Source organism: Ceratotherium simum, chromosome 9 (assembly GCF_057802395.1).
Source record: "Ceratotherium simum simum isolate JZ-2026a chromosome 9, ASM5780239v1, whole genome shotgun sequence".
Taxonomy (NCBI): Eukaryota; Metazoa; Chordata; class Mammalia; order Perissodactyla; family Rhinocerotidae; genus Ceratotherium; species Ceratotherium simum.
The window spans coordinates 11,356,891-11,384,474 of record NC_141908.1 but is presented as its reverse complement, the minus strand read 5'-3'; the positions used below and the strand labels follow the sequence as shown (position 1 = coordinate 11,384,474).

General features: G+C 48.8%; 1 protein-coding gene across 4 annotated transcripts in view; it reads left to right on the top strand.

Annotated features, from left to right (window-relative positions):
- Positions 1-23,520, top strand: part of STEAP3 (STEAP3 metalloreductase) — a 49,449-nt gene extending 25,929 nt beyond the window's left edge. For 2 of the 4 annotated variants that reach the window (XM_087435061.1, XM_087435060.1), the window contains exons 2-5: positions 3,400-3,899; positions 5,686-6,213; positions 12,907-13,071; positions 20,734-23,520. In XM_087435061.1, coding sequence (XP_087291187.1) covers positions 3,400-3,899; positions 5,686-6,213; positions 12,907-13,071; positions 20,734-21,015 — 1,475 coding nt within the window. In that variant the 3' untranslated portion in view covers positions 21,016-23,520. Of the gene's footprint in view, positions 1-2,621; positions 2,693-3,399; positions 3,900-5,685; positions 6,214-12,906; positions 13,072-16,115; positions 19,114-20,733 lie in introns of those variants that run through there. The other 2 variants (XM_087435058.1, XM_087435059.1) reach the window with 2 other exon arrangements.
- The last annotated feature ends 4,064 nt before the right edge of the window (positions 23,521-27,584 follow it).

The window sequence follows — 27,584 nt, the reverse complement described above, 5'->3', positions numbered from 1 at the left end:
GGTCCTTTGCCCATTTTTTAATTGGATTATTTGTTTTTTCTACTAGGGAGTTGTATAAATTCCATATGTATTTTAGATATTAACCCCTTATCAGATATATGGTTTATTAATATTTTCTCCCATTGCATAGGTTGCCTTTTCATTTTGTTGATTGTTTCCTTTGCTGTGCAGAAACTTTTTAGTTCAATGTTATCTCAATTATTTATTTTTGCTTTTGTTACCTGTGCTTTTGGCGTCACATCCAAAAAATCATTGCCAAGTCCAATGTCAAGAAGCTTACCAACTATGTTTTCTTCTAGGAGTTATACAGTTTCAGGTTTTACTTTTAAGTCTTTAATCCATTTGTAGTTGATTTTTGTGTATGAGAAAATCCAATTTTCCCAACACCATTTATTGAAGAGACTGTCCTTTCCCCGTTGTGTATTCTTGGCACCTTTGTTGAAGATTAGTTGACCTTATATGCATGGATTTATTTCTGGACTCTCTATTCTGTTCCATTAGTCTATGTGTCTGTTTCTATGCTAATACCATAGTGTTTTGATTAACATAGCTTTGTAATATATTTTGAAATCAGAAAGTGTGATGCCTCCAGCTTTGTTCTTCTCGCTCAAGATTGCTTTAGCTATTTGGGGTCTTTTGTGATTTCATATGAATCGTAGGATTATTTTTTCTGTATCTGTGAAAAATGCCATTGGAATTTTGATAGAGATTGCTTTGAAATGGTAGATCGCTTTGAGTAGTATGGATATTTTAACAATATTAAATCTTCATAGTTTTCAGTGTACAGATCTTTCACCTCCTTGGTTAAATTTATTCCTAAGTATTTTATTCTTTTTGATGGTATTATAAATGGGATTGTTTTTTTGATTTTTTCAGATAGTTCATTGTTAGTATATAGAAACACAACTGATTTTTATGTTGACTTTGTATCCTGCAGCCCTACTGAATTAGTTTCTTAGTTTTTTTTGTTGTTTGGTTTTTTTGTTTTTTTTACTGAGGAAGACTCTCCCTGAGCTAACATCTGTCTCCAATCTTCCTTTTTTGCTTGAGGAAAATTTGCCCTGAGCTAACATCTGTGGCAAATCTTCCTCTATTTTGTATGTGGGCTGCCACCACAGCATGGCCACCGACCAGCAGTGTAGGTCTGCGCCTGGGAACCAAACCCAGACCCCGAAGCAGAGTGCGCCAAATTTAACCACTAGGCCACTGGGGCTGGCCCAGTTTCTTAGTTTTAACAGTTTGTGGTGGAGTCTTTAGGGTTTTCTATATATATAAGATCACGTCTTCTGCAAACAGAGACAGTTTTACTTCTTCCTTTCCAATTTGGATGCCTTTTATTTCTTTTTCTTGACTGATTGCTCTGGCTAGGACTTCTAGTATTATGTTGAATAGAAGTGGTGAGAGTGGGCCTCCTTGTCTTATTCCTGATCTTAGAGGAAAAGCTTAGAGGAAAGCTTTTTTCTTCACCATTGAGTATGATGTTAACTGTGGGCTTGTCATATATGGTCTTTATTATGTTGAGGTACATTCCTTCTATACCTAGTTTATCATGAAAGGATGTTCAATTTTGTCAAATGCTTTTTCTGCATCTATTGAGATAGTAATATGATTTTTATCCCTCATTTTGTTAATGTGGCGTATCACATTTATTGGTTTCCATATAATGAACCATCTTTGCATCCCTGGAATAAATCCCACTTGATCATAGTGTATGATCCTTTTAACGGGAATGTTGAATTCAGTTGCTAGTATTTTGTTGAGGATTTTGGGATCTATGTTCATCAGGGGTATTGCCCTGTAATTTTCTTTTTTTGTAGTGTCCTTTTTTGGCTTTGGTATCAAGGTAATGCTCACCTCATAAAATGAGCTTGGAGTATTCCCTCCTCTTCAATTTTTTGGAAGAGTTGGAGAAGGATGGGCATTAATTCTTCTTTAAATGTTTGGTAGAATTCACCAGTGAAGCCATCTGATCGTAGGCTTTTTCTTTGTTGGGAGATTTTTTAATTACTGATTCAATCTCCTTACTTATTATTGGCCTGTTCAGATTTTCTATTTCTTCATGATCTAGTCTTGGTAGGCTGTATGTTTTTAGGAACTTATCCATTTCTTCTGCATTATCCAATATGTTGGCAGATAATTGTTCATGATAGTGTCTTATGATTTTTTGTATTTCTGTGATATCAGTTGTAATTTCTCCTCTTTCATTTTTTATTTTGAGTCTTTTCTCTTTTTTTTTCTTAGCCTAACTAAAGGTTTGTCAATTTTGTTAATCTTTTCAAGAAACCAAGTCTTAGTTTTGTTGATTTTTTTTCTGTTGTTTTTCTAGCCTCTATTTCATTTATTTCCACTCTGAGCTTTGTTATTTCCTTTCTTCTGTTAGCTTTATACTTAGTTTGTTGTTCTTTTTCTAGTTCCTTGAGGTGTAAAGTTAGGTTGTTTGAGATCTTGTTTCTTAATGTAAACTTGTGATGTGACATTGGTCAGTATTGGTGACAAACTCACAGGCACTGCTAATACAACTGTGGTCTGTTGCTCACATTTCATACATGAAGGAAAGAGCACATTTCCATTAGAACTTGGTGACAATTAAAAATATAATTTCTACCATCCAGGTTTACCGTAACCTCCTGGCCCCAGTCCACAGTTTCCTCCACATCCACTCCTACCTCAGGCTCAATGAAGGAGATCCCAGGTACCCACCCAATCTCAGGGTCCCATTCAATGTCATGTCCCACCCCAGTCCTACCCTCAGAGAGTAGGGTTTCAGTGTTCATTCATTCATTCAGCAAACACTGAGTACCAGCTCTTTGCTAGGCCCCGTGACAAATGGCAAGATCCAAAGTCAAATAAGATGAGGTCCCTGCCTTCAAGCTGCTCAACATCTGTGTAAGGAAGAGCATCAGAAATCGCAAAATGTAAACAATGTGAAATTGCAAAACGTAAACAAGCAGAGGAACATGTCCACCCTTCCTGGTAATCAAAGATAACACCCAGTGATGATGAGCTTGGAGTTAAACCGTCATTACTGGATAGTAACACTGTCCATCGCATAAGCCTTCGGGAAATAAGTGTGGCACTGCATGGCATTGATCATGAAAATTCCACACCTATCTTTCCCAGCACTGTCACTCTTGCAGATTTGTCCCAAGGAAATAACTCAGCAGGAAGGACAAAGGGTGGAGGCAGAGGTCCTTCCCCCACCTCTTCCTGCATCTGTGCCCTCCCCGGGAAGGGCCGGGTCTTGCTCAGCTTGTCCCCAGGTGCTGGCACGTTAGCACTCATGAAGGCCTGTGGGGTGAACGTTTGACGGCCATGTAGTTACACTGGACAAGAGAAGAAGGTGATAGGAGGGGCAGCCTGGGAGCCCTCCACTGACCGGGTTCCTGTTTTCTCTTCCAGACACCAAAATGTCAGAAGAGATGGACAAGCCGCTGATCAGCCACCGTCCGGTGGACAGTGATGGCAGCCTGGCTGAGGTACCCAGTGAGGCCCCCAAAGTGGGCATCATGGGCAGTGGGGACTTTGCCCGCTCCCTGGCCACACGCCTGGTGGGCTCCGGCTTCAGCGTGGTGGTGGGGAGCCGCAACCCCAAACGCACGGCTGGGCTATTTCCCTCAGCAGCACAAGTGACTTTCCAGGAGGAGGCACTGGGCTCTCCTGAGGTCATCTTTGTGGCCATGTTCCGGGAGCACTACTCCTCACTGTGTAGTCTCAGCGACCAGCTAGCCGGCAAGATCCTGGTAGATGTGAGCAACCCCACAGAGCAGGAACACCTTCAGCACCGTGAGTCCAATGCTGAGTACCTGGCCTCTCTCTTCCCCACCTGCTCGGTGGTCAAGGCCTTCAATGTCATCTCCGCCTGGACCCTGCAGGCTGGCCCCAGGGATGGGAACAGGCAGGTAGGTGCCTGGGAAGTAACAACCATGATAAAAATAAATATAAATGGCTAACTTTCATGGAGGGCCTCGGGGTGCCACGCTTTTTCTGTTCATTGTCTCAGCTCATCTCACATCACCGCAAAGTTCCATTTTATGGAGGAGGAAACTGAGGCTCAGAGATGTTAATGAACTTACTTATGCCAAGTCCCACAGCTGGTAAGCTGGGATTTGAACACAGTTCATAAGAATCTGAAATCCATATTCTTTCTTCTATGGTAACTTGATTAGAGGGGGCAAGGAGGAAAAGGGTGATGGCTTTCTTTCTACTATTTGGAGTCAAGAAGGGAAGAGACTTTGCTTTTGGAATTGGACTCAGAAAGGAGAAAGTAACACATATGTACTAGGCCCTGAGGAAGCATGCATGTCCCAAACTTTATCTCATTTATTCCAAGGGCTTCAGAGAACTGAGTGGATTTCTCAGAATAGTCAACAGCAGGTTTTTCTGGGGGTGGAAAATGGCTCCAGAGAGCAGCCAGGGCTGCATCCAGTTCTTGGCAGGAGGAGGTCTTACCAAGGTGATTTTTTAAAAATTATTTTATTGAAGTCATTTTGGCATATAACATTGTGTAAATTTCAGGTGTACATTATTGCCAAGGTGATTTTTAATGCCAAGAGGCCAAGCATTTTCCTGGAGGAAGGAGCCAGGTCCTCATGTGTGTGAGAACTTCCACCAATGAGTCCAGCCCAGATGCCTCCTCTGCCCAGCTCCATGCCAGGCTGTGGGAGAGCCCCCAGGTGCCTGGCCACCCCTGTCTGCAGGGCCTTATGTTCAGCCTGCATCATGAGACTCCTGTGTGTGGACAGGCCGGCAACAATGGACAGGTGTTGTGTGGCGGGGCCTGGAGGGAACAGAGCTAGCTAGCAGCTGGCTAGGGAAGACTTGAGGTTAGCCTTGGCCTGGCCCCACCTCATGTTGTCAGGCACAGAGAGCACCAGGGCATTCCAGGCTGAGGGGACACCCTGCAAAGGCAGAGAGGGGAGAAATGATGCTCCCAGACCTGTTTCCTCACCTGAGAAAGCCTACCTGGAGGCTGTGGTGAGGCTGAGGGATGGAAGATGTAAAGCCCAGCACATAGTAGGCGCTGAGTCAGTGTCGGTAGACCGGACTGACCACAGTAGACTCAGCAAGTCCCGTGGAGTGTTTGGGGATCTGAGGACACCAGGGTGCCTGCCTGGGAGCTCATGTGGGGAGCAGTGGGCTACGAGGCTGGGGCTGGCGTGCAGAAGGCCTTGTGTGTTGGCTAAGGTCATAGGGGCCAAGGGACATCGTTGAAGGAGACACTTCTGGACTGAGGGATGGAGCCGTAGACACAGCTGCACATTCTGGCCATACGCAAAACCCAGTTGCTGAGCGACCCCCAGGGCAGGCCACAGTCCTCGAAGCAGCTATTCCAAGGGCCCATGGGGGCTACTTAGATGGGTGTTTTGTTTGTGGAGAGTGATGGTAATGGAGTGGGTGAAACGCTCACTGGTAGGTGAGCCCCGTGTGCTCTTCTTGAGTAATGGGCATTGCTGGGCATGCTGGGCCAGAGGTTTGGCAGCCACAGGGGGCCGAGGGAAGACCTCTGGCCTGGAAGTCAGAGCCACCTTCTGCTCCCAGCTGTAACGTTAACTGGCAGCTCGCTGGGCCTCAGTTTCCTCAGCTGCTCAGTGAGGAGTTTGGCCCAGATGCTCTCTGAGGCCTGCCCACCCCTGTGGCCTGTGACCCCATCTGATTCCTCCTACCCCCTGCCCTCTGTCCCCACAGGTGCCCATCTGCAGTGACCAGCCGGAAGCTAAGCGCACTGTCTCGGAGATGGTGCATGCCATGGGCTTCACACCTGTGGACATGGGGTCCCTGGTCTCAGCCCGGGAGGTGGAGGCCATGCCCCTGCGCCTCCTCCCGGGCTGGAAGGTGCCCGCCCTCCTGGCCCTGGGGCTCCTCGTCTTCTTCTATGCCTACAACTTCATCCGGGACGTGCTGCACCCCTACCTGCAGGAGGGCAAGAACAAGTTCTACAAGCTCCCCGTCTCCGTGGTCAACACGACGCTGCCGTGCGTGGCCTACGTGCTGCTGTCACTGGTCTACCTGCCCGGCGTGCTGGCGGCCGCCCTGCAGCTGCGGCGCGGCACCAAGTACCGCCGCTTCCCCGACTGGCTGGACCACTGGCTGCAGCACCGCAAGCAGATCGGCCTGCTCAGCTTCTTCTGCGCCGCCCTGCACGCCGTCTACAGCTTCTGCCTGCCGCTGCGCCGCTCCCACCGCTACGACCTGGTCAACCTCGCCGTCAAGCAGGTACGGCCCGCACCCGCTGCTCACCCTGCCTCACGGCCTGCCCTGGGTGCATCCGCCACTTGTCCTCTGCGGATTCTGCTCGGACTGGGCAGTGCCCGTGTTCTGCTGTCCAAGATTTTGAGTATCCGTGAACAAAACATGAAAATCCCCAGCCCAGCTGGAGGAGACTTAGACAAAATAAAGCCGTAAGTTCCAGAGGGTATTTCGAAGGTCGTGAGTGTTAAGGAGAAAAATCAAGCAGGGGAGAGCCGTGGGGGCCAGTTTAAAGGGTGGTCAGGGAGGCCTTACTGAGAGGGCGATGTGCGAGCCAAGGCGGGAAGGGGGTGAGAGAGCCAGTGGCAGCCGAGGGAGCGGCCAGAGAGGAGGCCCTCGGGTGGGCGTGCCGGGCGCGTCTGAGGAGCAGCGGGGAGGCCCTGTGGCTGGAGCCCAGCGAGGTGGGGGGGGCGGGGGGCGAGGCCTGTGAGGTTGAAGCCATACCGGGGAGGCCTTCAAGGCCAAGGGTTTTGGCCCTAGACTGAGTGAAATAGGGAGCCAGTGAAGGGTTTTCAGTAGAGGACTGATGACCCTCCTGACGTTTTAACTGGCTCACTCTGGCTGCCGGCTGGAGAACAGACAGTAGGAGGTCAAAGGCAGAGCCGGAGACCAGTTGGCAGGAACTCAGACGAGAGGCGGTGGAGGCTGGGACTGGGGAGGGAGCAGCGGAGGGGCGGGGGCAGCGGAGGGGGCGGGGCAGTGGGGGCGGGGCAGCGGAGGGGGCGGGGCAGTGGGGGCGGGGGCAGCGGAGGGGCGGGGCAGTGGGGGGCAGGGCAGCGGAGGGGCGGGGCAGTGGGGGCGGGGGCAGCGGAGGGGCGGGGCAGTGGGGGCGGGGCAGCGGAGGGCGGGGCAGTGGGGGCAGGGCAGCGGAGGGGCGGGCAGTGGAGGGGCAGGGCAGGGGAAGGGTGGAGGTAGCAGGGGGCGGGGGCAACGGACGGGGCGGGGCAGCAGAGGGCGTGGGGTCAGTGGAGGGGCGGGGCCGCGGAGGGGGCGGGAGCAGTGGAGGGCGGAGAGGTATGGAAGGCAGAATTCTGTAGTAGAATTGCTGATGGACATGGGGTATGCAGGTGGTCAAGGATGACTGGGTTTTTGGCCTGAGCACCTGGAGGGATGGAGTTGACATCAGATGGGGTGGGGAAGGGAACAGGAGCAAATTCCGGGGGTGGGAGAGGAGTAATTATTCATTCATTTAGGAAACCCACATCATCCTCTTTTGCCAGCAGGATTTCTGGGCAATGGAGGGCCTTCACCCAAGCCAGGTAGCAACACAGGCAGCATCAGCTGGCACTTGTACCCACGGAAACAGGCCCCTGATGCTACCCACTGGTTTACAAGATCATAGGGCCTGATCGAGTCCCAAGCTCAGGTCTGCAAGCAACACTGCCTTTCCTTATTTTCTCCAACCTGCTTAATTTCACCTCCAGTCCCCATCCTGGACTAGTGCAAGGGTCCTGCTCTCTGCAGGACACTAGACACCCAGCAGAGTTTGGCCCAGGCACCAGTGAGACACTGCTCATCCACCCTGCCCTCCAGCCCAGGTGGCCCCCACAGTTTCTGTTCCTGCCTGAGATGCAGGGATCCTGGTGAAGATGGGCCCTCCCCAGCACACCCACTGCACAGCCATCCCCTTGGAGGCCAGGCCACCTCCCAGGGCAGGACCGGGAGGCGAGGCCGCTTCCTAGGAACCACAAACCTCAGCCCCTGCTCACTCTTGCGGTCCCTGCTTCCCTGCTGGCAGCTTCTCAAATGCCCTCGTCCTTCCCCACCCACAGACACCTGGCATTATTGCATCTGTGGGTTTAGGCTTTCGTGAGAGAAAGGAAGAACCCCAGACTTCAGGCAAATAAGCAAGATGCTTGCTGGAAATGAGAGGAAGGGAACAAATAATAGTCACAAACCCTTAAAAAGAGCTTGCTGTGTTCCAAGTACCATTCTAAGGGCTTTGCATACTCAGTGTGAATTCATTTAACCCTTACCTCATCCCATAAGGCAGGTGCTATACTATCCTTATTTTACAGATGAGAAAACTGAGGCACAGAGAGGTTAAGTAACTTGACCAAAGTCACACAGCCAGTAAGTGGCAGAGCTGGGATTCAGATCCAGCCATTCTACTCCACATACATGCTCATATCCATACTGCTTTCTACAGGGAAAGCAAGTGCAAATGAACAGTTGAGTAAATGGTCCCAGAACTCAGGTCATTCACTCATTCATTCACTGAGCCCCTACTCTGCCAGTCCCTGGGGCCACAGAATGGAAGATGCAGACAGTCTTGTCCCTTGCCTTAGCTGGTGTGGGGTGGCTTGGAGCCCAGAAGGCCTCGCCAAAGCCTTTGACTCTCATCCTCCAGCGACACTGAGTGGAGCAAAGCCCATGACCTTGAGCAAGTCACAGCCCCTCTTTTGTCTTCAGGGCCCTGATGTGTAGATCAAGCTCTCTCCTGGTGCTAATGTTTTTGATGCTCTTTGATGATATTTTCTTACTTCTAAAAAGAGCCAGCCTACTCGGCAGGAGCCTCTGCGTGGCTCCTCGGGGATTGGCGCAATGTCTGCTGCCCAGGGGGTGGCAGATCCGGGTGGCAGGTGTTTCAGGTGGGGAAGAAGGTAGCAGCCCCTCGTCCCTCAAGTGCTCCAGCTGCCATTCGCTAAATCCTGCCCTGCCGAGGCTCTCCTTGATATTATGTTAACCCAGTTTTGCCATGATGCAAATACCAGGGCATGGAGGGGTGCAGCAAGGTAATTTTCCCGGAGTTCCAAGGCCCTTCAGGGCTGCAGGCCCCCGTGGAGGCTGCCAGGCAACCATCACTCCCGCAGGACGGGATCACTGGGAGACAGCCAAGGCCTCAAGCAAAGGGGCTTAACTTGTTCTGCAGAGTTCTGGCGGGCAGAGCCAGGGCTGACGTGGGTACGTCAGGGAGGGGGATGGTTAGAGGGAGGCAGGGGTTAACACAGAGTAGAGCAGCCACGAAGAGGTGAGTTGCCAGAACCTGGAGGTGTTGGAGCAGATGCTGGATAGTCTGCGGGTCAGCCACGCCCTTGGGTCTGCCACTGGGCATCTGAGGCTGGTCTGCGTTCAGCCCCTAACAGCAGGGCCTGGGGGCCCCTCATGCCTGATGTGTGCCTTTCCCAGCCTGCCCTTGGGCCCCTCACCTCAGGGCTTCAGGTGGCAGGCGCTCACCACCCTGGCTGCCCTACGGAGGTTTTGAGGAAAGGACCATGTTAGCCTGGGCACAGGACACTCTCCACGGTTCCCTCCACGCCCCTGGGTCTGTAGATTTGGAGGCAGAGCTGTACCCCAGCTGTAGAGAAGACCCCTGAGACCACGTTTAGTGACAGTATTATTACCGACAATAACTAATATTTGTATAGTGCTTTCTAATTTACTTGTGTGGTCCCCTAGAAATGCATTTCAAGATCAAAATCAAAGATCAAGATCAAAGACAATGTTTAACTCACATACTGTTTTCTTCTCCCCCTCGCCCCAAATCTAGTGTAGGCTGTCAGAGAGAACCGTCTAAACTTGCATCTGACCGTGTCACTGCTGAAAAGCACTCAGGGACGCCCCACTGTCCTCGGGTTGATAGACCCTGCTGTACTCTCTCCCCCGCCTCATCTCCCCACTGCTCCTATGACATGTCACACTCGGGTCCCATACTGTCCTCTGAATGGGCAGAGCTCGTTCCTCTCAGATACTCCCCCACCCTGGGACACCTTGACAATCTGACAAACTCCTATTCCTCCTTCAAAACCCTCCCTCTGTTAAGCTCCCCCAGCCTATCTCCCCCTTTCCCCTACCCCCTCTGTAATCGGGTGTATTTTGTCCACACTTGTGTGACTTTTCTCCTGCCCACTTGTAATCACTCATTTGCATGTCTGCCTTCTGGCTGACTCAGAGCCCCCCAATGACTGGGTCTTACAGCCCTTGAGGTCCATGGTTACTAACACAGATTCCCAATGCACGTTCATTGAGTGACTGTTAAATTGGCCACCACAGAGCCAGTACTAGGCGTCTCATAAGAGGAGTACACCTAGAACTTGGGGCAATAACTAGTCTAACTGCCCAGCTGCCCTTAAGAACAACAGCACCAGCCATTTATTAATCACCTACTGTGTGCCAGTCACCTGCTACTCATTTCACAAACCTCATCTTTTTAGTCCTTGCAATAACACAAGAGACAGTGGTGCCATTAGCCAGGGAAGGGGCTGCCCAGGGTCTCGTTAACTGCCCCACCGTGGCAGTGTCGGCATCAGAATCCAGGCCTGGGGACTGTGAGGCCATTCTCCCCACCCCAACAGGCGGCCCCTTCCACATCCTGCCTCCTCCTTCTCTGGGTTTGGCTGGTGGTCAGCACCACCCTCTTCCCACCCCCCGCCCACCCTTGGGGCCTAGAGGGGGGCCAATGCTGCAGCCTCGCTGGTCCTCCTGCCTCTGGGTCCTTCAGCGTCTAACCTGCAACCTAGAGGAAAGGAGAGCCCACATGTGAACGCCACTGCTCCATCCCCTGTTAACAAACACTTCCCTTGTGGTGCTCAAGGTGGCCAACTTGATTAGCTGTGGACAGGGGAGGGTTGCTAGGGGAACGGAGATTGTTAAGTCTACGTTCCAGGTAGCCGTGCGTGACACTGGTCACTGCGGAGCCCTACGTATAGCACTGTGGTTCGGTGGGTTGGCTGTTGAAGGTGGCCAGGATCCAGATCCTCACGCAGGTTCCTCGCCATCCATGGCTCCCTTGCCCACCTCACCCCACCCCTTCCCAGCGTCACTGTAGAGAGGAAATATTAGAGGAAAAAAACAAGAGATTTTGCAAGCAAATGTGGTATGCGTGTGTAATCATCCAAACTCTGACTTGTGACATTAACTGCCTGATCTTACCAAACGTAGAAAGGAATGACTAATGAAGTATATTTGAAAAACAAACAACTTGCCACAAGGAGATGACTTATGTAGTGGCAGTTGTTAACACTGCGAAGGTGTGACTAAGACTTTGCTGGGCTCAGTTACACAGGAGACCTCTCTGCCCTCTGCAGCGTAATATCTGCCGCACCTTTCTAGCTAATCCTGACTTGCAGGGTACACAAGCAAAATCGTAGGATTTGAGACATGACTTCATCCACCTCTCAGTGGAGAAATGGAGGCCCAGAGCCAAAGTTGCCCAGAGCCACCCACAACTAGTGGTCAGGATGAGCCCTGGGACCCCAGACTCCTGGTCCTTTTGTAGCTTGAAGACACCCAAGTGAGCCAGCCCATCCTAAAATAGAACAGAGGCAATCATCTTTCTCAAATTGCAGGAAAAGTACCCAATGGATGGCATTTCCTCAGTTTCTTTAAACTTTCTTAAGCTTTTCAGCCATTTTTGCTCAGCCCACTAGATTCATTTTTAATATTGTATCTGGTAACTGGGCTTGGGTTATTTTTTTCCTGCTGAAATAGTTTATCAAAAACCTGTATGAGTCATTCTGTTTTGCAAAGCAGAGACCTGCCTACTAAAGCATAGTGGCATTTTCTAATGGAAATCCTGCTCCTTGTTTTGCTGGTAGAATTAAAGTACCAGCATTTCGTGGTGTTTCTCAGACAACGCCTTGACTTCCAGGAACTCTGCTACCTGGTCTAGTTGGGAAACGGTGGTTCTAATGGAAGGACCTTGATAAAAGTCTTCCTCAGTATGTGCTGGACAAGTGAGTGTTGGCCGGGTGAGGCGGGGCTCAGCTGCAAGGGCACTCCAGGTGGGGAGGGAGGGGTAGAAATCTCTGGCCCTGCAGGGGCTCCCCGATTCGTGCATCCGTGGGGCTTGATGGGGGACCCCAGAGCTCTGTGAGGGCAGGTATCCTTGCTCTCTGCAGCCCAAGGCCCAGCACACAGTAGGTGCTTCATAAATGCTCACTGGTCCGCTTGGGGAATGGATGTCAGTCTCTGTTGCCGACAAGGGTTGATCCAAAGCTGCATGCCTCAAATAGACGTCAGGAGCTTGGAGGGAATATGGGAGCTGGGGGCTCTGAGTCAGGAAATGTTGAGGGGTTTCATGTCTGTGTGTTCTGAATGTGAGCCAGTGACAGGGGCAGCTTGGGGGACCAGGAAGGCAAAGGGTCCAGGATGAGACAGGCTGGAAGGGGAGGCAGGCCGCAGAGGCCTGAGCCCATCTGCTGAAGAGATTCCAAGCTAGGAGAGCTCCTCCCTCCTTTCTGGGATTCGGGGACCAGTAAACCATGTGAGGTGGTCATGTTTGAAGAGTCTCTACTGTTGTTGACTTCTCTGACTCCTTACTCTCGGCTCATGTGACTGTTCTGGTTGACTGGCCCCGGGGGGATTTGTGAAAGCCACGGGGAGGGAGCCCATGTCTTGGGAGCCAGACTGCCCGGGTCCTAATCCCAGCTCTGCCATTGGCTAGCATCTGTGACCATGGGAAAGTGACTTGATCCTTGTGCCTCATTTCCCTCGTCTGTTAAATGGGGATAATAGTGATCTCTGCCTCATGGGGTTGTTGTGAGAATTAGACAAGCTGATACCTGGCAAGCAGGCTTAGAACAGAGCCTGGCACAGGTTCCATGTGGTGGAGGTGTCAGTGGTCACTGTGTCTCTCCCGTCCTAAGGTCCTCACCCACCCCCATTCCAGGGCACCGACCTTTGCCACAGTGGTCATGGTTCTCCTTCCATCCACACCAGGTCTTGGCCAACAAGAGTCACCTCTGGGTCGAGGAGGAGGTCTGGCGGATGGAGATATACGTCTCCCTGGGAGTGCTGGCCCTCGGCACGCTGTCCTTGCTAGCCGTCACCTCACTGCCGTCCATTGCAAACTCGCTCAACTGGAGGGAGTTCAGCTTCGTGCAGGTAACTCGGTCTGCCCCTGCCAGCGAGCCTCCGCTCGGCCCTGGCCCTGCCTCGTGTGCACGCAGCTTCCCCTCTGCAAACCACCTCGGCTTTCCTAATGGGCACAACGGGGCTGCGCAGTCAGACACTGGGGCCTTCCCGAGCCTTGAGGGCTGATCCAGATAAAGGGGCCGCCTGGGACAAGCTCGTTCTCATGACATCTGGGGAAGCCAGACATAGGAATGTGAAAAACTTAGACAATAGAACGCTGAACCCTGGGCTAAACAGTCTCAGTTTCTACAATTCTTGAGCTTCACAAACAAAATTCCGTGACGTGCAGTCATGGGCATCTCATTGATCTAGCTGGGAGTCAGGGAGCCAGTGAGGGAGCCTAGCCAACCCCCCAGCACCCTCATCTCAGCCCGGCCCTATCCTTCCCTTTAACCCCTTGATTCGTGCAGGGTGGATGGGAGGTGAGCATTAGGATCACCAGTTTATGGGGGATAAAACACAGCATTTCCCAAAGGACACCATTTCTATGAAAAATCCAGAGAAAAGGAGGCCTGTAGTCAAATGAACTTGAGAAAGAGACTCACAGTGCACTTTGGCACATCAAAGATTCTAATAATGTCTACAACAAACAAACCTTGTTACCCAGACTTATTGAGCATTAGCGCCCTCCCTCTACTTTGTTTCTCAGGTAACAGCTCTCTACACTCCACAGAACACACTTTGGGAAATGCTATTGGTGGCAAAGTTTCTTTGTGCATTTATTCATTCAATAAATGTTTATTGAGCACCTACTGCATGCCAGGCATCGTGCTAGGCCTGGGATGTGATAGGGAACAAGACAGGCACAGCCACATTTTGATTATAAGGACAACTGAGACAGGGACATTTGTTACATTTCTTCAGCATCTCCCACTGTTCCCCATGCAGAGTACGTGGTCAGCTCCCAAGTGTTGGCGGATTAACTCGTCCCCTCCCGGGGATGGGTGCTGACTAATCCTGGATTCCGCCATCCATATTGTATCAGGGCAGAGAACAGCTATCATATCCACCCCCATTGTTAACAAAATCTGTCACACATCTTCTCTGTGCAGCGAGGGCACAGCACAGGATTCAAAGAGAGACACCGACAGTGCAGTGCTCTTATGTAATCCAAATTAATTGTTGCTGACTGGGGATACCTACGTACCCTAGAACAAAACAGAGCTGTGGCGGGTTTTTTTTTAAAGTGTGTCTCTTGCTGAATCTCACTGGCTCTGCTCATCTCGAAAGGTCTCTGGAGGAGTGTTCATAGCTGACACACGCTGGCACAAGAGGGGGAGAAAAGAATTTTATTTATTTGCCACTAATCTTCATGTGTTGCACACCCAAATCTAGGATTTTCCTGTCCCTGCCTGGTGTATCCCAGGATGCCTGGTTTATCCACAATTAAAACAGACTGCAGGTTGCCCCCCTCACCACAAAGTAGCTCCCTTAAGCAGCTGTAGATTACCAGCCCCGGCTCTGGCGGCGGGGAAAGCCGGAGGATTTGATTCTGTGAGCAAAGGCTGACTGGGACCTCAGCAACCGCGCTCTGCTTTACATACTGAAGAGTCAAAAAACAAATATGAAAGTCTTCTGCCGCTGCGGAGCAGGGGGGTGGAAGGCTGAGAGGGCGGTGGAAAGGCAGGGTTTTACTTGTGAAACTCAAATGCCCACATTCTGTCCACAAAAACAAATGCTGTCTCCTGACAGTGCTGATACAAAGGAGAAGGGACTGTCAGCGCCCGGAGCCTGGGTTCCAGCTCTCCCTGCCCCCGTCCCAGCTCTGTAATCACGGGAAGATCATATCCACTCCCCGAGCTTCACTTTACACTCCTGTAACATGGAGTTAATGCCCCACAGAGGTGTGTGAGCCACTGTGAGAGATGATTATGTGTGAAAGAAAAATAAAAAGCATATTGCTATGATTCTTAGGGTATGTGGCCATATCTCCATTGTCTCTGACAAAGCTACCAACCACCCTCTTCTGAGTTCATTGGGAGGCAGAGAGAGAGACACCAAGAGACTCCAGCCCTGAGCAGCAGAATGGTCCAGGGCAATGTCTGCAAACTGCAGTTGACACTCATTGGTGGGTCATGACATCAATTTAGTGGGTCCCCACCAGCTTTTAAAAAATGAAATAGAATAGAATGTCAAAAAAAAGTCAGAGTGCTCTACATGTTCTAAGCATAGATATTTTTTGAGTTGTATTGATTCAAGCAGTTATATATACATATGTGGTATACCTGGTTGTGTACTGGGCAGTAATGAAAAATCTGATTCTTAGGGTGAGCCACCATCAAAAAGTTTGAAGTCACAGAGCTCTCTTGGAGAAATACAGATACACAGGCCCACCCCTGACCTATGGACTCAGATGCCCACAGATGGCTCTGGAAGTCTGTTTTTGCAAGATCCTTGGCTGACTTAGGCACACATGGTGCAGTGTGTGGCAACCTCTGGAGTGGGGGACACAAGGTTGTGGAGCCAGCAGACCTGGGTCTCAGTCTCAAGACCACCACTTACCAGCCCTGCACCATTAGACAGTTTCCTAGCCTCTCAGAGCATCTGTGTCCTCACTTACATCTGTGTCCACCTCCTGCGGTCATCGGGAGGATTTGATTTGAGGACATGTACAATGCACAATACATGCATCCAGGAGTGGCTGTGTGATTTTTGAGGTAAGCTGCAACCTTCTCCTGTAAGGTTAGCACTGCCAGTGAGGAGCTTCCCAGACCCCATCTCCTCCCCCTGCCAGGCACGCCCGCAGCAGGTCACCAGGGCGTAGAAACCTGCTGCAGAGATGTGGTTCTCAGTGGGCCTGGCTTGATCCCTGGGTCACAATGAATTATTAGCTAAAAGCCGTCAAAACAGTGTGATTCCACAAAGGTCATTTGTGCTTACGTTTCTCCTTTTGTTCCTGAGGCTGTTTTCAAAGTTTTTAACTTTGATTTTTGTTTGTCTGGGTGTTTTTGTTGTTATTGGTTTGGTTTGGGCTGTGCTAACTGCTCCTAATTAAGCCAGTTAAACATTGTTAGATTGCAGAATACCCAGGTTGGTGCAGCTCGCCTGGACGGAGAAATTTGGTTCAGCTCTTAGCACCTCAGTTCTGCCCCAAAAGAAGAAGAACTTCCTGTGACCTTGCCCACTCCAGCCGCCTGCCTGAAATAATGACAGACCAGCTCTCACCCCAGCCTCCTGAGAAATCGTCCAAAGCCCCTTCATGCCACAGTAATTGAGCACCAGCAGGAGCCACCGACAGCCTGGCTGTTTCTTTTTTGCTAACAAGCTTACATGTAATAAAAATGGCCTTAGCTTGGGTTGGGGGGGGCGGTTATTAATTGCCCCACAACGATGCCTCCTTTTCTTTTGGCTTCCTTTGGCTGTTCTGGGATTTTTAAATTGTTCTTTCAAGGAGAGAATTTTAGGGACCTTGCTAGATGATTCTAGGGATTGGAAACTCAAAGGGCCCTTGTTATTGGCTGGTCTTTGGCTGTCAGCCCTCTCTGAACCATTAGACTGATGCTGGGGATTCCTGCCATCTGTCACCATGGGATTTCGGATGGCAAAAGAATGAGAATGTATCAAAGGGAGCAGCATCTCCATACTCTCCCAGTGCATGTCCCACATATCCAGCACAATCCATCACCCTCCAAATTAGGGGCTGGGGACGGTGGCCCACATGGGTCCAACACTGGAGCTCCAGGGCATGTCACCAAGGGAGAGGCTAAGGCCCCACTGGGGTCGCCAGGGCTAGGTTCCTAGGCATGGGTGGATTCTCATTGCTGCAACATCTGGGAAAGCCCCACAATGCAGAGTGTAGGCCCATCAAGGTCTCAGTGGGTCCTTGTTGAAGGAACAGATAGGACCAGGTCCACCCCAGTCAAATGGCCTGGGCAGAGGAGCCTGTGAGGACTTCTCAGCCTGAAGCTAGAAGGGCTTAGGTGATGAGAGTCCCCTAAATGAGTGGTTCTTAGTCCTGGCTGCACATCAGCATCATTGCTGAACTTCTAAAAGCTACTGATGCCTGAGCCCCAACCCAGACCAATTTAATCTGCATTTGTGGGACTGGGGCTTGGGTGTTGATATTTTTCCCAAGCTCTCCAGGTGATTTTACCATGTAACCAGATTTGAAAAGCACAGTTTCAGATGGATAAACTTTCAGGGATGAAAGGCTCTTCCCAGCCATCTCAGCAAAGCGCAGTAAATCCACACGAGCAAGAGGAGCAACACTTCGGGGCTGGGCACTTGGTTGGGGAATGTCACGGTGGTTGTCAGGCTTGTTCAAGGTTTATTCCTGATGGTCAGTGCTGGGCACCTTTCCTCCCACTTCAATTTTTTTTATTGTGGTAAAATATACATAACACAAAATTGACCGTCTTAACCTTATTTATTTATTTTTTTTGGTGAGAAAGATCAGCACTGAGCTAACATCTGATGCCAATCCTCCTCCTTTTGCCGAGGAAGATTGGCCCTGGGCTAACATCCGTGCCCATCTTCCTCTGCTTTATATGGGACGCCGCCACAGCATGGTTTGACAAGCAGTGTGTCAGTGCACATCCAGGATCCGAACAGGTGAACCCCGGGCCACCACCGTGGAGCACACGCACTTAACCGCTTGCGCCACCAGGCCGGCCCCGCATCTTAACCATTTTTAAGTGTACACTTCAGTGGTATTAAGTACATTCACATTGTTGTGCAGCCATCACCACCATCCATCTCCAGAGCTCTTTTCATCTTGAAAACTGAAACTCTGTACCCAGTAAACAACAACTCCCCATTCTACACTCCCTCCAGCCCCTGGCAACAACCATTCTACTTTCTGTATCTATGATTTTTACTACCTCATACAGGCGCCTCATGTAAGTGGAATCATACAGTATTTGTCTTTGTGTGACTGGCTTATTTCACTCAGCATGACGTCCTCAAAGTTGGTCCATGTCATAGCATATGTTAGGATTTCCTTCCTTTTTAAGGCTGAATAATATTCCATTGTATAGAAATACCACATTTTGCTTATCCATTCATCTGTCAATGAACACTTGGATTGCTTCCACATTTGGCTATTGTGAATAATGCTTCTTTGAACATGGGTGTGCAAATATCTCTTCAAGATCCTGCTTTCAGTTCTTTTGGGTATATACCAGAAGTGGAATTGCTGGAGCACATGGTAATGGTATTTTTAATTTACTGAGGAACTGCCATACTGTTTTCCACAGCAGCTGCACCCTTTTACATTCCCACCAACAGTGCACAAGGGTTCCAGTTTCTCCACATCCTCACCAACACTTGCTTTCTGGTTTTTTTTGATAGTAGCCATCCTAACGGGTGTGAAGTGGTATCTCATTGTGGTTTTGATTTGCATTTCCCTAATGGTTAGTGATGTTGAGCATCTCTTCATGTGCTTATTCGCCAATCATATATCTTCTTTGGAGAAATTTCTATTTAAAAGTCTTTTGCCTATCTTTAAATTAGGTTGTTTGGTTTTTTGTTGTTAGAGTTTAGGAGTTCTCTATATATTCTGAATGTTAATCCCAAGTATTTTCTCAGTGCTGGGGACCCTTTTAACCCGTCTTCAATATCAATAGATCAGAACTTGGAAAAGGTTGATGTAGTTCAAACGTTGCTAGGAGAACTGGAATTCTTGACAGACACATCTGGAAGTGACAAGGATTTGGTTACATATGACTCACAGTCAAGGAGGCTTCCATTTGGGGGCTGGCCATTTTAATATGGCGTATGAAGTAACTGTGGGTGGTAGCACAGAGCCAACCATGACCTTTCCCAATGGGCTGTGTTGAGCCAGGAAGTTGTTAAGGATGAGATAAAAAGATCCTGGAAGCGCTCCCAAAGCCAAGAAGAACCAGAGATGGCTAGATGGAGAGGATCTAGAGAGGATAGAGACTGAGGATCTTTTGGCAGCTAGTATTTCATTGGGGTCAAAAATGTTGTACTTGGGAACCTGTCTATGAACTTATAGTGTATAGACATTAGAAAATGTTTGTTATTATTTTGAGTAAAAGCATTACTTCTGAACCATGTCTTCCCCTGCCTGAGGTTCACCATCGTGGTGTTTGTCCTGGAGTGGGTACAAGCAGAGCGTCCCCACACTAGGTGGGGCGTGAGAATGAGGCCCAGTGGTGGAATCAGACCCACTTATAACCGTGTCTGAGGGGAGTACAGACAGGATGGCATCTCTCAGCTGAGCTCCTGGATCAATGCTGACGGGCTGGGCTGGAAGGAAATCCAGGAGGCCGAGTTGCAGCTTCTCTGTGGAAAGTCAAAACCAACCTATAAAGAGCACCCTGAGGTACCATCGTGCTGCCACATTTCAATTAAACCCTTGCATTGTCTCCTTGGAGAAATTCATTGCTTGAATGAAAGAAATTTTCATTCCTTATGCACTAAACACAGGTCTCCCCTCATCTCTCAGTGGCTCCTTGGTGCTTAGGGAATTCAATCAGAACCACCCCATGCCTCTCCTCCCCACCCCTATAAAGCCCTAACCCTTGGTGCCCTCTGCTCCCCACCGTGGCTGCCTCGTCTTGGGCTGGAGAATGCTGCACCACACAGCACGTCCCCCGCACCTGACTTTAGCTCCTGGAATCACTTCCTTCTTATTGAGACTGATTGACTTGCCCAGGGTCACAGTGTCAGTCGAGCCTAGCACCCACAGTCGAATCTGGAATACCTCATTTGTAGTCCACCAGAAACCTTACATGCAAAGGATTCCCGGAGGCTGGAGGTTCAGATCAGCACTTCCAGCTATTCTCACATCACGTGGGGTATAGCACGTGGGGTGATGAGGAGCTGCCCTTGGCTAGAAGTGACCCACAAAAGCCCATGCGTGGCTCAAGGCGTGGGATGCTCCACTGTAAGATGGCCTGGACCATTTCCTTTGCATTTGTGATGGGCTTGATCTCCCCACAGTCACTAATCTCCTTCGAGGCAGGAGAGTAATCCTGGCATGGTTTCCACCTGGGGTTTTCATAGGTGGGCAGGAGGGATGGACCAGCACCCACAGACAGCATCTATGTGGTGCTGTGGGCTTTATATTCAGTGTCAGGTCACCCAGCCAGCAGACCCCATGAGCCACCTTCACTGTTGGTGCCAAATCCGTGTGCCAAGTAAATTTTTTACTTTGTGTTTATCTTTACATCAACTTAAAATCAATTCACTTTTTTATCTGGCCTTATCTTAGACTAAATATTATCTGGGAAATTATGATTTTGGTATGCTGGCAGATACTTGTTACTCTAATCTACATTAAAATATACACAAAACTATTAAAATGTTTTTAAACTTCTTTGAACTCAATTCCATCTAAAGTCCTCTGACAGCCACCAGAGGCATGAATAACACAGTTTGGGGAAAAGCATTGTTATTTTATTGAATCCTCATGAATCAATCAATCCTTATACACCTTCAGGGTAGAAGCATTAGTCCCATTTTCTGTTGGAGCAACTGAGGCTCAGAGAGTTTAGGTAGTAAGATCACACAGAGAGTGAGGCACAGGGCTGGGGTTTGAACCCAGAGCCCTGACTACTGAAGCCGCCCTCCTTCCTTCCCCTCTGCCAGGCAAGCGGAGGAGCCATTGTGGAATCACTGTGTCTCTCGTCACCCTGGCCCTCATTCCAGCCTTCTTTTCTTCTGCAGTCCACTCTGGGCTTTGTGGCCCTGGTGCTGAGCACGCTGCACACACTCACCTACGGCTGGACCCGCGCCTTCGAGGAGAGCCGCTACAAGTTCTACCTGCCTCCCACCTTCACACTCACGCTGCTGGTACCCTGCGTCATCATCCTGGCCAAAGGCCTGTTCCTCCTGCCCTGCTTGAGCCACAGACTCTCCAAGATCCGGAGGGGCTGGGAGAAGGACGGTGCCGTCAAGTTCACGCTGCCAATGGACCACGCCCTGGCCCAGAAGACGAGCCACGTGTGAGGCGTCTGCACCCGGCTCCAGAAACCAGACACAGGCAGGATGGTGCCCTGAGCCTGTCAGGGCTTCTTTTCTTGACCGTGCAGTATGATGAGATTGTGCACAAATTGGTGGTTTGAGGTCTGAATTCCTGGAACGCAAATGTATGTAGTAATATTCAGAGTGACACACACGTGTGTGTGATATATATGTTCATATATATTTCATATGTATAACAGGATTTGCAATTATATTTACTTAGCTAAAAAGTTGAGTCCCTGAGATTTCAACTTGTAGATTTAAAAGCAAGTGCCAGATGTTTGGAGAACAGCAGCTCACGCTGTTGTGACGTTTGCAGAGATATTCACACGCTTTTTGCACAGAAGAGGCAGTGAGAGGCTTGTTCCTTGGTGGAGTCGATCCATTTGTGCCCCCCAATCCCTCTTTGCTACTTTCCCAAGGCTTTTGCAGGGCTGGGGCTCTCAGGTGCCAGGGCAGACAGGAGCTCTGGGGCCCGATTTGGGTGTACAGGGCTGAAGAGTCACCAGTGAGCAGGGGCTGTGGCTCCTCCCTCGTCCATCTTCAGTGGCAGCAGGATGCCAGGCCAGGGAGCGAGGGCACTAGGGGCTGAGCCTGGTATCTGTGCCCTGAGAGCCAACTGAAGGTCTGTTCTTTGCCAGGCGGGGAGTGGGAGGGGTTGGGGTTGAAGCTGCTCCCCCTAATCCTCCCTGAGCTGGGGAGATTTTTTCCTGAAAGTCAGAAGTCACCACGGCAGCTGCAAATTGATCCTCCTGCAGGAGTGTGAAGTTACCTCCTTGCCAGAGCCGCTAATGAACCCCGTCTTGAGAACAAGTGTAATTTCTTTCCCTCCTTTAAGTTGGTGATGACCGTTCTTTCGACCACTGTGCCTTCTCACCTTTTAGATCATTAGTTTGACTGTCTTCCAGGAAGGCCTAGAGCAGACCCTCTAAAAGTCAGTTCAAGGGGGAGGGGAATGCAGAGCATGCTCAGTGTCACAGCTGAGCCTTTATCAGGACCATCCCCGGGGGGGCTGAAGGACTGATTGCCTTCATTAAATTGGTCCTGTGGAAAAACACTGGAGACCTCTTCAAATGTCCTCTGCTACCTCTCTGGGCAGAGAACCTGCCTCCCAAGCACCCAGAAAACCACACTGGCTCCAAGTTCCTCCTAACGGAGGGCTACGTTTCAAAATAGTCAGGAGAGTCTTTTCCGCCAAAGCTACAGACTCAAAACGCTGCTGCCCCAAAGCACAAGAGGCTGGACGACAGCCAGGGCCACAGGACGTGTGTCCTTGAATCATATGCCATCCTTCACTGATTCATCCTGAAACTGTTTTTACTTCCCCTGCGGAGAAACAGCTGTTCTCGGCTGAGCCCCCAACCCCTGGCAGAACCAGGGTGATCTGCCATCTCCACCAAAAAAGCCCCTTTGACCACAAAGCAGTGGAGGTCCTGATGGAAGACATCAGTCAGACGCACACTGACTCTACTGTGAATGGGGGCTGCTGGTCATGCTTATATTTCTTAGTTCTCCTGGGCCAGAGGGCATCTTAGGGTGGAACAAAGAGTCAGCCAGCAAAGGCTGACCAGATAGTGCTACAAGGAGAGGATGCCCCTGCTCCCCAAGGGAGGCTTCGTGAGCTCATGTCTGTGGAGCGCATTAGGGTCCTTTAGTGAAAAGGAAAAAAAAAACCAAGTGCAAGAATATCTCATTAAGCCAGTGACGGATGGAGGGGAGGCAGCGCAGGCAAAGCTGTCTGCTTCCTGCAGATGTTTTCCATCTGCTGCTCCAAGGCTGAGCAGCAGAGGCTTGTCTCCTAAATTGGCCCTGATGGAGCAGCAGCCTGGCCCTCAGAGAGGCTCGCTGAAAAGGAGGCAGGTGAAGCAGGTTTCAGCATTTGCTAGGCAAAAGGGGGGCCCATCGATTTCCTGCTGATAGGAAGCAGGGAGAACATGGGCAACTGGTACCCCCCCAAGGATCGCCAACCCTAGATGGTATTGGCTGCCTTCCTTCTCTGGCCCCCCCTGGGCCTGGAGATGGTTCCTCACACCAAAGATGCCGACACAGAGCAAAGTCCAGTATGCTCCCTCCGCTTCCCACCCACCTCCTGCTGCGGGTGCTCCTCAAGAGGGAAGGGATTCCAAGGTGGGTGACAGGACGGAACAGGTGCAGTAGAGGACCTGGCCACCCACCAACTGGACAATCAGCTCATGAAAGTCAGGGTGGGCTGTGTGCCTGACCTTGATCTTATGTCTGCTGCTGCCCTTCCCTACCTCACCAGGCAGCCGGCAACAGAATCCCCCAGAGAGCAAGTAAATTCCCTCAGAGCCTGGTAAATTCTCTGTGCCTCTGGGTACAAAAGTGCCTGAACCAACATGCTCTGGAAATCCTAAATGCCACGGTCTGAGGTTGACGTTTAAAGTCTATGCTATTGAAAGAGTCTGTGTATTTTGTTTTTACCTTGTAGAGCTTGTCTAAGAAGCAGCGAAAATAAACACCTAACCTTCAGTGAGTTTTAGGCTTTTATTTGTGTCCTGTCGATCACCTGCCCACTTTTTCGTTCATTGCCTCCATGAGCCTTCTGATTGGAGCTTGCTCTGAGTCAGGCAATAGAATGATCTGGGGTAGAGCACACCTCTAAGGAAGGGCAGACATGCAGACCTCCAGCGACAGGCCAGTAAGGACACAGGCGAGATCCAGGTGACAAAGTGCAGGGGGATGTGAAAGGAGCACCCAAGACCCACAGAGGGGTGGAGAAGGCTTCGTGAAGGGAGCGGTGTCGGCGCTGTGGTCTGAAGGCTGCGGCCCTGAGTGTAGCTAGAGCGGCAGGGCTTCTCAAACTGTAATGTGCAAGGGAGTCACGTAGAGATCTTGTTCAAACACAGGTTCCGATTCACGGGTCCACGTGAGGCCAGAGACTGTGCATTTCTACTAAGGTCCCAGGTGACATGGAAGTTGCTGATCCTCAGACATCCTTAGATGGCATCCTTTGTCTCTGCTATGCTGTAGTCTACAGCCCCCAAACCAACACACACAGATCTCTCTGCCCCATTAACCTTCCCCAGGCCCCTGGTCCCTGGCTGCCCTGGGGAGGTATGCCCCTGCATACTGCCAATGCTGCTGCATCCCCCTTGTTCTCTTAAAGGCAGAGGGAGGAAACACTCCACCAGAGCCACAGCCTTGCACTCTGTGTGCTCCGTACAGGATGCCCCCTGGGTGGTCCCATACATCAGGACCTGAGTCCATCAGGAAACAGGAACTCTATTCAGAGAACACCCACCTGTCATGCAGTCAAGCTCTTCCACTGAAGCAACCAGAATTGTCTAACTGTATAGGGAAGAAAAAAAGAAACCCATGTGCAGAAAGCAGGCTAGTGGCTAGAAACCATTTCTTGGGAACAATAACCAAAAGATGGCCTTGCCATTTTGAATCTGTGGTAAGGATTTTCCAAAGAAAGAACCATGGCCAGAAAACAACTTCACTACAAATAATTCTCAACAGAAACAAGTCTTGTGCTTGGAGGTTTGCTTTTCTACTGTGTCCTCCCACACACAACACTGGGAGAGTTAAGTTTAAAAAGAAATGGTAAAACAGATGAAAAATACCCACTATTCAGGCAGCTCACATAAGAACTGAGGAGCAACCAAAATCATATTAGTTAAAGAGAAGAATTATCATTCAGCTATTTGCAAGCTGACTCTCTTCTGAAAGCAATGAAGTGGGCCCTTGGAAGGGCAGAGGCTCCTTGCACTGGGTCACTTCCTGGTCTCCTTACAAAGAAAGTTGGCACCATTAGAGCAGACACTCTCAGTCCCACCAGACCAGCACCAACTTTTTCTAACAAATATGTCAAAAATCCCTTTTTACTAACCTGAAATGAAATTCAGAAATAATATAACCTACCTATGCACATAGTTTTTTAAATCAATTTAAGGTCTTAATTGAAATATAAAGTAGAAAGAAAGATATTTACACTAAAGCATATGTATAATACTAAAAATGAATAGTGATTATTAAAAATAATAATCTTACAATAAATGAGTTGGTTTTAAGAGAAATGCAATGATATTCAACTAGACATTGACCCTCTATAACTTATATTTTAAAATAAGGGCTAAAGAAGTGTGTGTGTCTGTGCACACACACGTGTGAGTGCCCACATCTGCACACCGTGAGTGTTTGAAACGGTGAATACTGTGGAGAAGTCAAGTAGGGTGGAGACTGATAAATGTCCACTGGATTTGGAAATATTGGAAACTTTATGGTGAGAATTTCAATGGAGTGTTGGGAGTAAAATCAAGATTGGGAATGAGTGAGAAGTAAGGAAATGGAGACTAATTCTGGACAACTCTTGAGATCTGGCTGTGAAGTGGGGGAGAGAGAGGGTTGGTAATTAGAGAGCTATAAGGGGATAGGAGGAGGATTGGTTATTTTTTTCCATGGTTCTGCCCTAAACATGCATTAGATGTTTCTGGAAAAGAACAAGATGAACAGGAGTGGTTGAAGATGAAAGAGACAGAGAGAGAGAGGGAGAGGGGGAGAGAGAGAGAGAGATAAAGAGAATGGGAATTAAAGCCCTAGAGGATGTGGGAAGGGATGAGGTCCACAGCACAGGTGGCTTTAGTGAGGAGGAGGGGCAGCTTGTCTTTTAAAATTAGGAGCAAAGGATAGACGCCAATGAAGGGAGGGTTTAGCTTTGGTGATGTGAGGTGTGGAAGTTCTCTTCTGATGATGTCTACATCCTTTGTAAAAAAAATAGTCAACGTCAGGGCTGGCCTGGTGGCATAGTGGTTAGGTTCGCACACTCTGCTTTGGCGGCCCAGGGTTTGTGGGTTGAGATCCCGAGTGCGGACCTACACATTGCTCATCAAGCCATGCTGTGATGGCGCCCCGCGTGTAAAGTGGAGGAAGATTGGCACAGATGTTAGTTCAGGCACAATCTTCCACAAACAAAAAGAGGAGGATGGGCAACAGATGTGAGCTCAGGGCCAATCTTCCTCAAAAAAAAAAAAAAAAGTCAATGCCATCTGCTGAGAGTGACAGAGAAGGGAGAAAGTTTGGCTCTGAGGGTGGAAAAGGGAGGAAAAGGTTAAAAATAATTGTTGGAGAAAGTCAAAAGGGAACTGACCAGAGAAACATGGTGGGGTTAACAACAACAACAAAAACTTGTTTATAACATTTTTTGTCCAGGGTGAAATATACTAATTGTGTTTCCTGGGACATGTACAAAGTGGAGTTTTTGTTCAGTTAAATTCTGTTTTCCCCCACCAATTTCTGTGATAATTCCAGATAGTTTATCTTAGTTCAGTTTGAACTCTAATAGTTACTCAGAATGCTTTGGCTTCATTTTTGTTTTCTCTGTTCAGAAATGAACAGTCACAAATTGAACCTTTGATGCACTTAGCAACCAAAAAGCGTCCACTGCCAATCCTCCCATAAAGTGAATAATCAACCCCTTGTTTATTGAGTGTAGATTTCATTTATTGGAACAGAAACCTAGCTTATTTCTATAATTTACATCATATGCAAAGCCTACTCTTGAAAATCTAATTTTACCTAGCAGTTAAAACTTTTCCCTAACTAGGTAATTCATTAGGAGTTTCACTTCCTGAAGAGTCTTCGTGCTACAAAGCAACTAGCTCCTGGACGAAAGACATACTTTTTAATGCACTGCTGAACTCTCAAGAGATAAGGGAAATCACCAGGGCAGAAAATAAGTGGGAGCACATATGCACACAAAAACAAACAAGCAAAACAATGCTCTCCTTGGTTCCTAGCAGAAGCAAATTCAAGTTCTTTCTGGAGAAAAGCAACCTCAGTTCAGATCAACCAAATAGGAGCCCAGTATCTAAGATCAACAAACCATAGGTGAGAATCAGCAGAAACACAACTCCTGAGGACTTCAAAGAATAGAATTATCAAATATAGAATGATATACTACATCTAAAGAATTACAGAATAGAGTCACAAAAATAAGTAAGCAATAAGACACTATGAAAAGATCAGGCAAGATAAAAAATAAAGCCTTCAGAAACGAAAAATTGTTGGAAACAAATCTAATTTGATGAATTTAACAGCAGATTGGAGAAAATTAGTGAATTCTAAAATGGAGCTGAAGAAATTACCCAGAATGCAAAAAAAGAGAAAATTGGATAGAAAATATAAAAGAGAGGTTAAAAGAGATAAAGATTAAAATGAAAAATTCTACATACAAATAACTGAAGTTCCAAAAAGGAAAAATGGTAGAGAGGCAAATTTTAAAGAGATAAAGGCTGAGGATTTTCCAAAAGTAATGAAAGACAAATGCAAAAAAGCAGAAAGTGCGAGGCATATCATAAAGCGGGAAACCAAATTTTAAAAATAAAACCACACTTAGACACACTAAGAAGCTCCTAAAAGCAGCCGGAGAAAAATGACATATCACCTACATTTGTGAAATTATAACAGACTTAACAATATCAATGGAAATCAGAAAACAGTGATTTAATATCTTGAAAGTGCACAGCAGAAATAATTGTTAACTTAGAACTGTAAATCCGGCAAAACCAATTTGCAATAAAGAAAGTAAAATA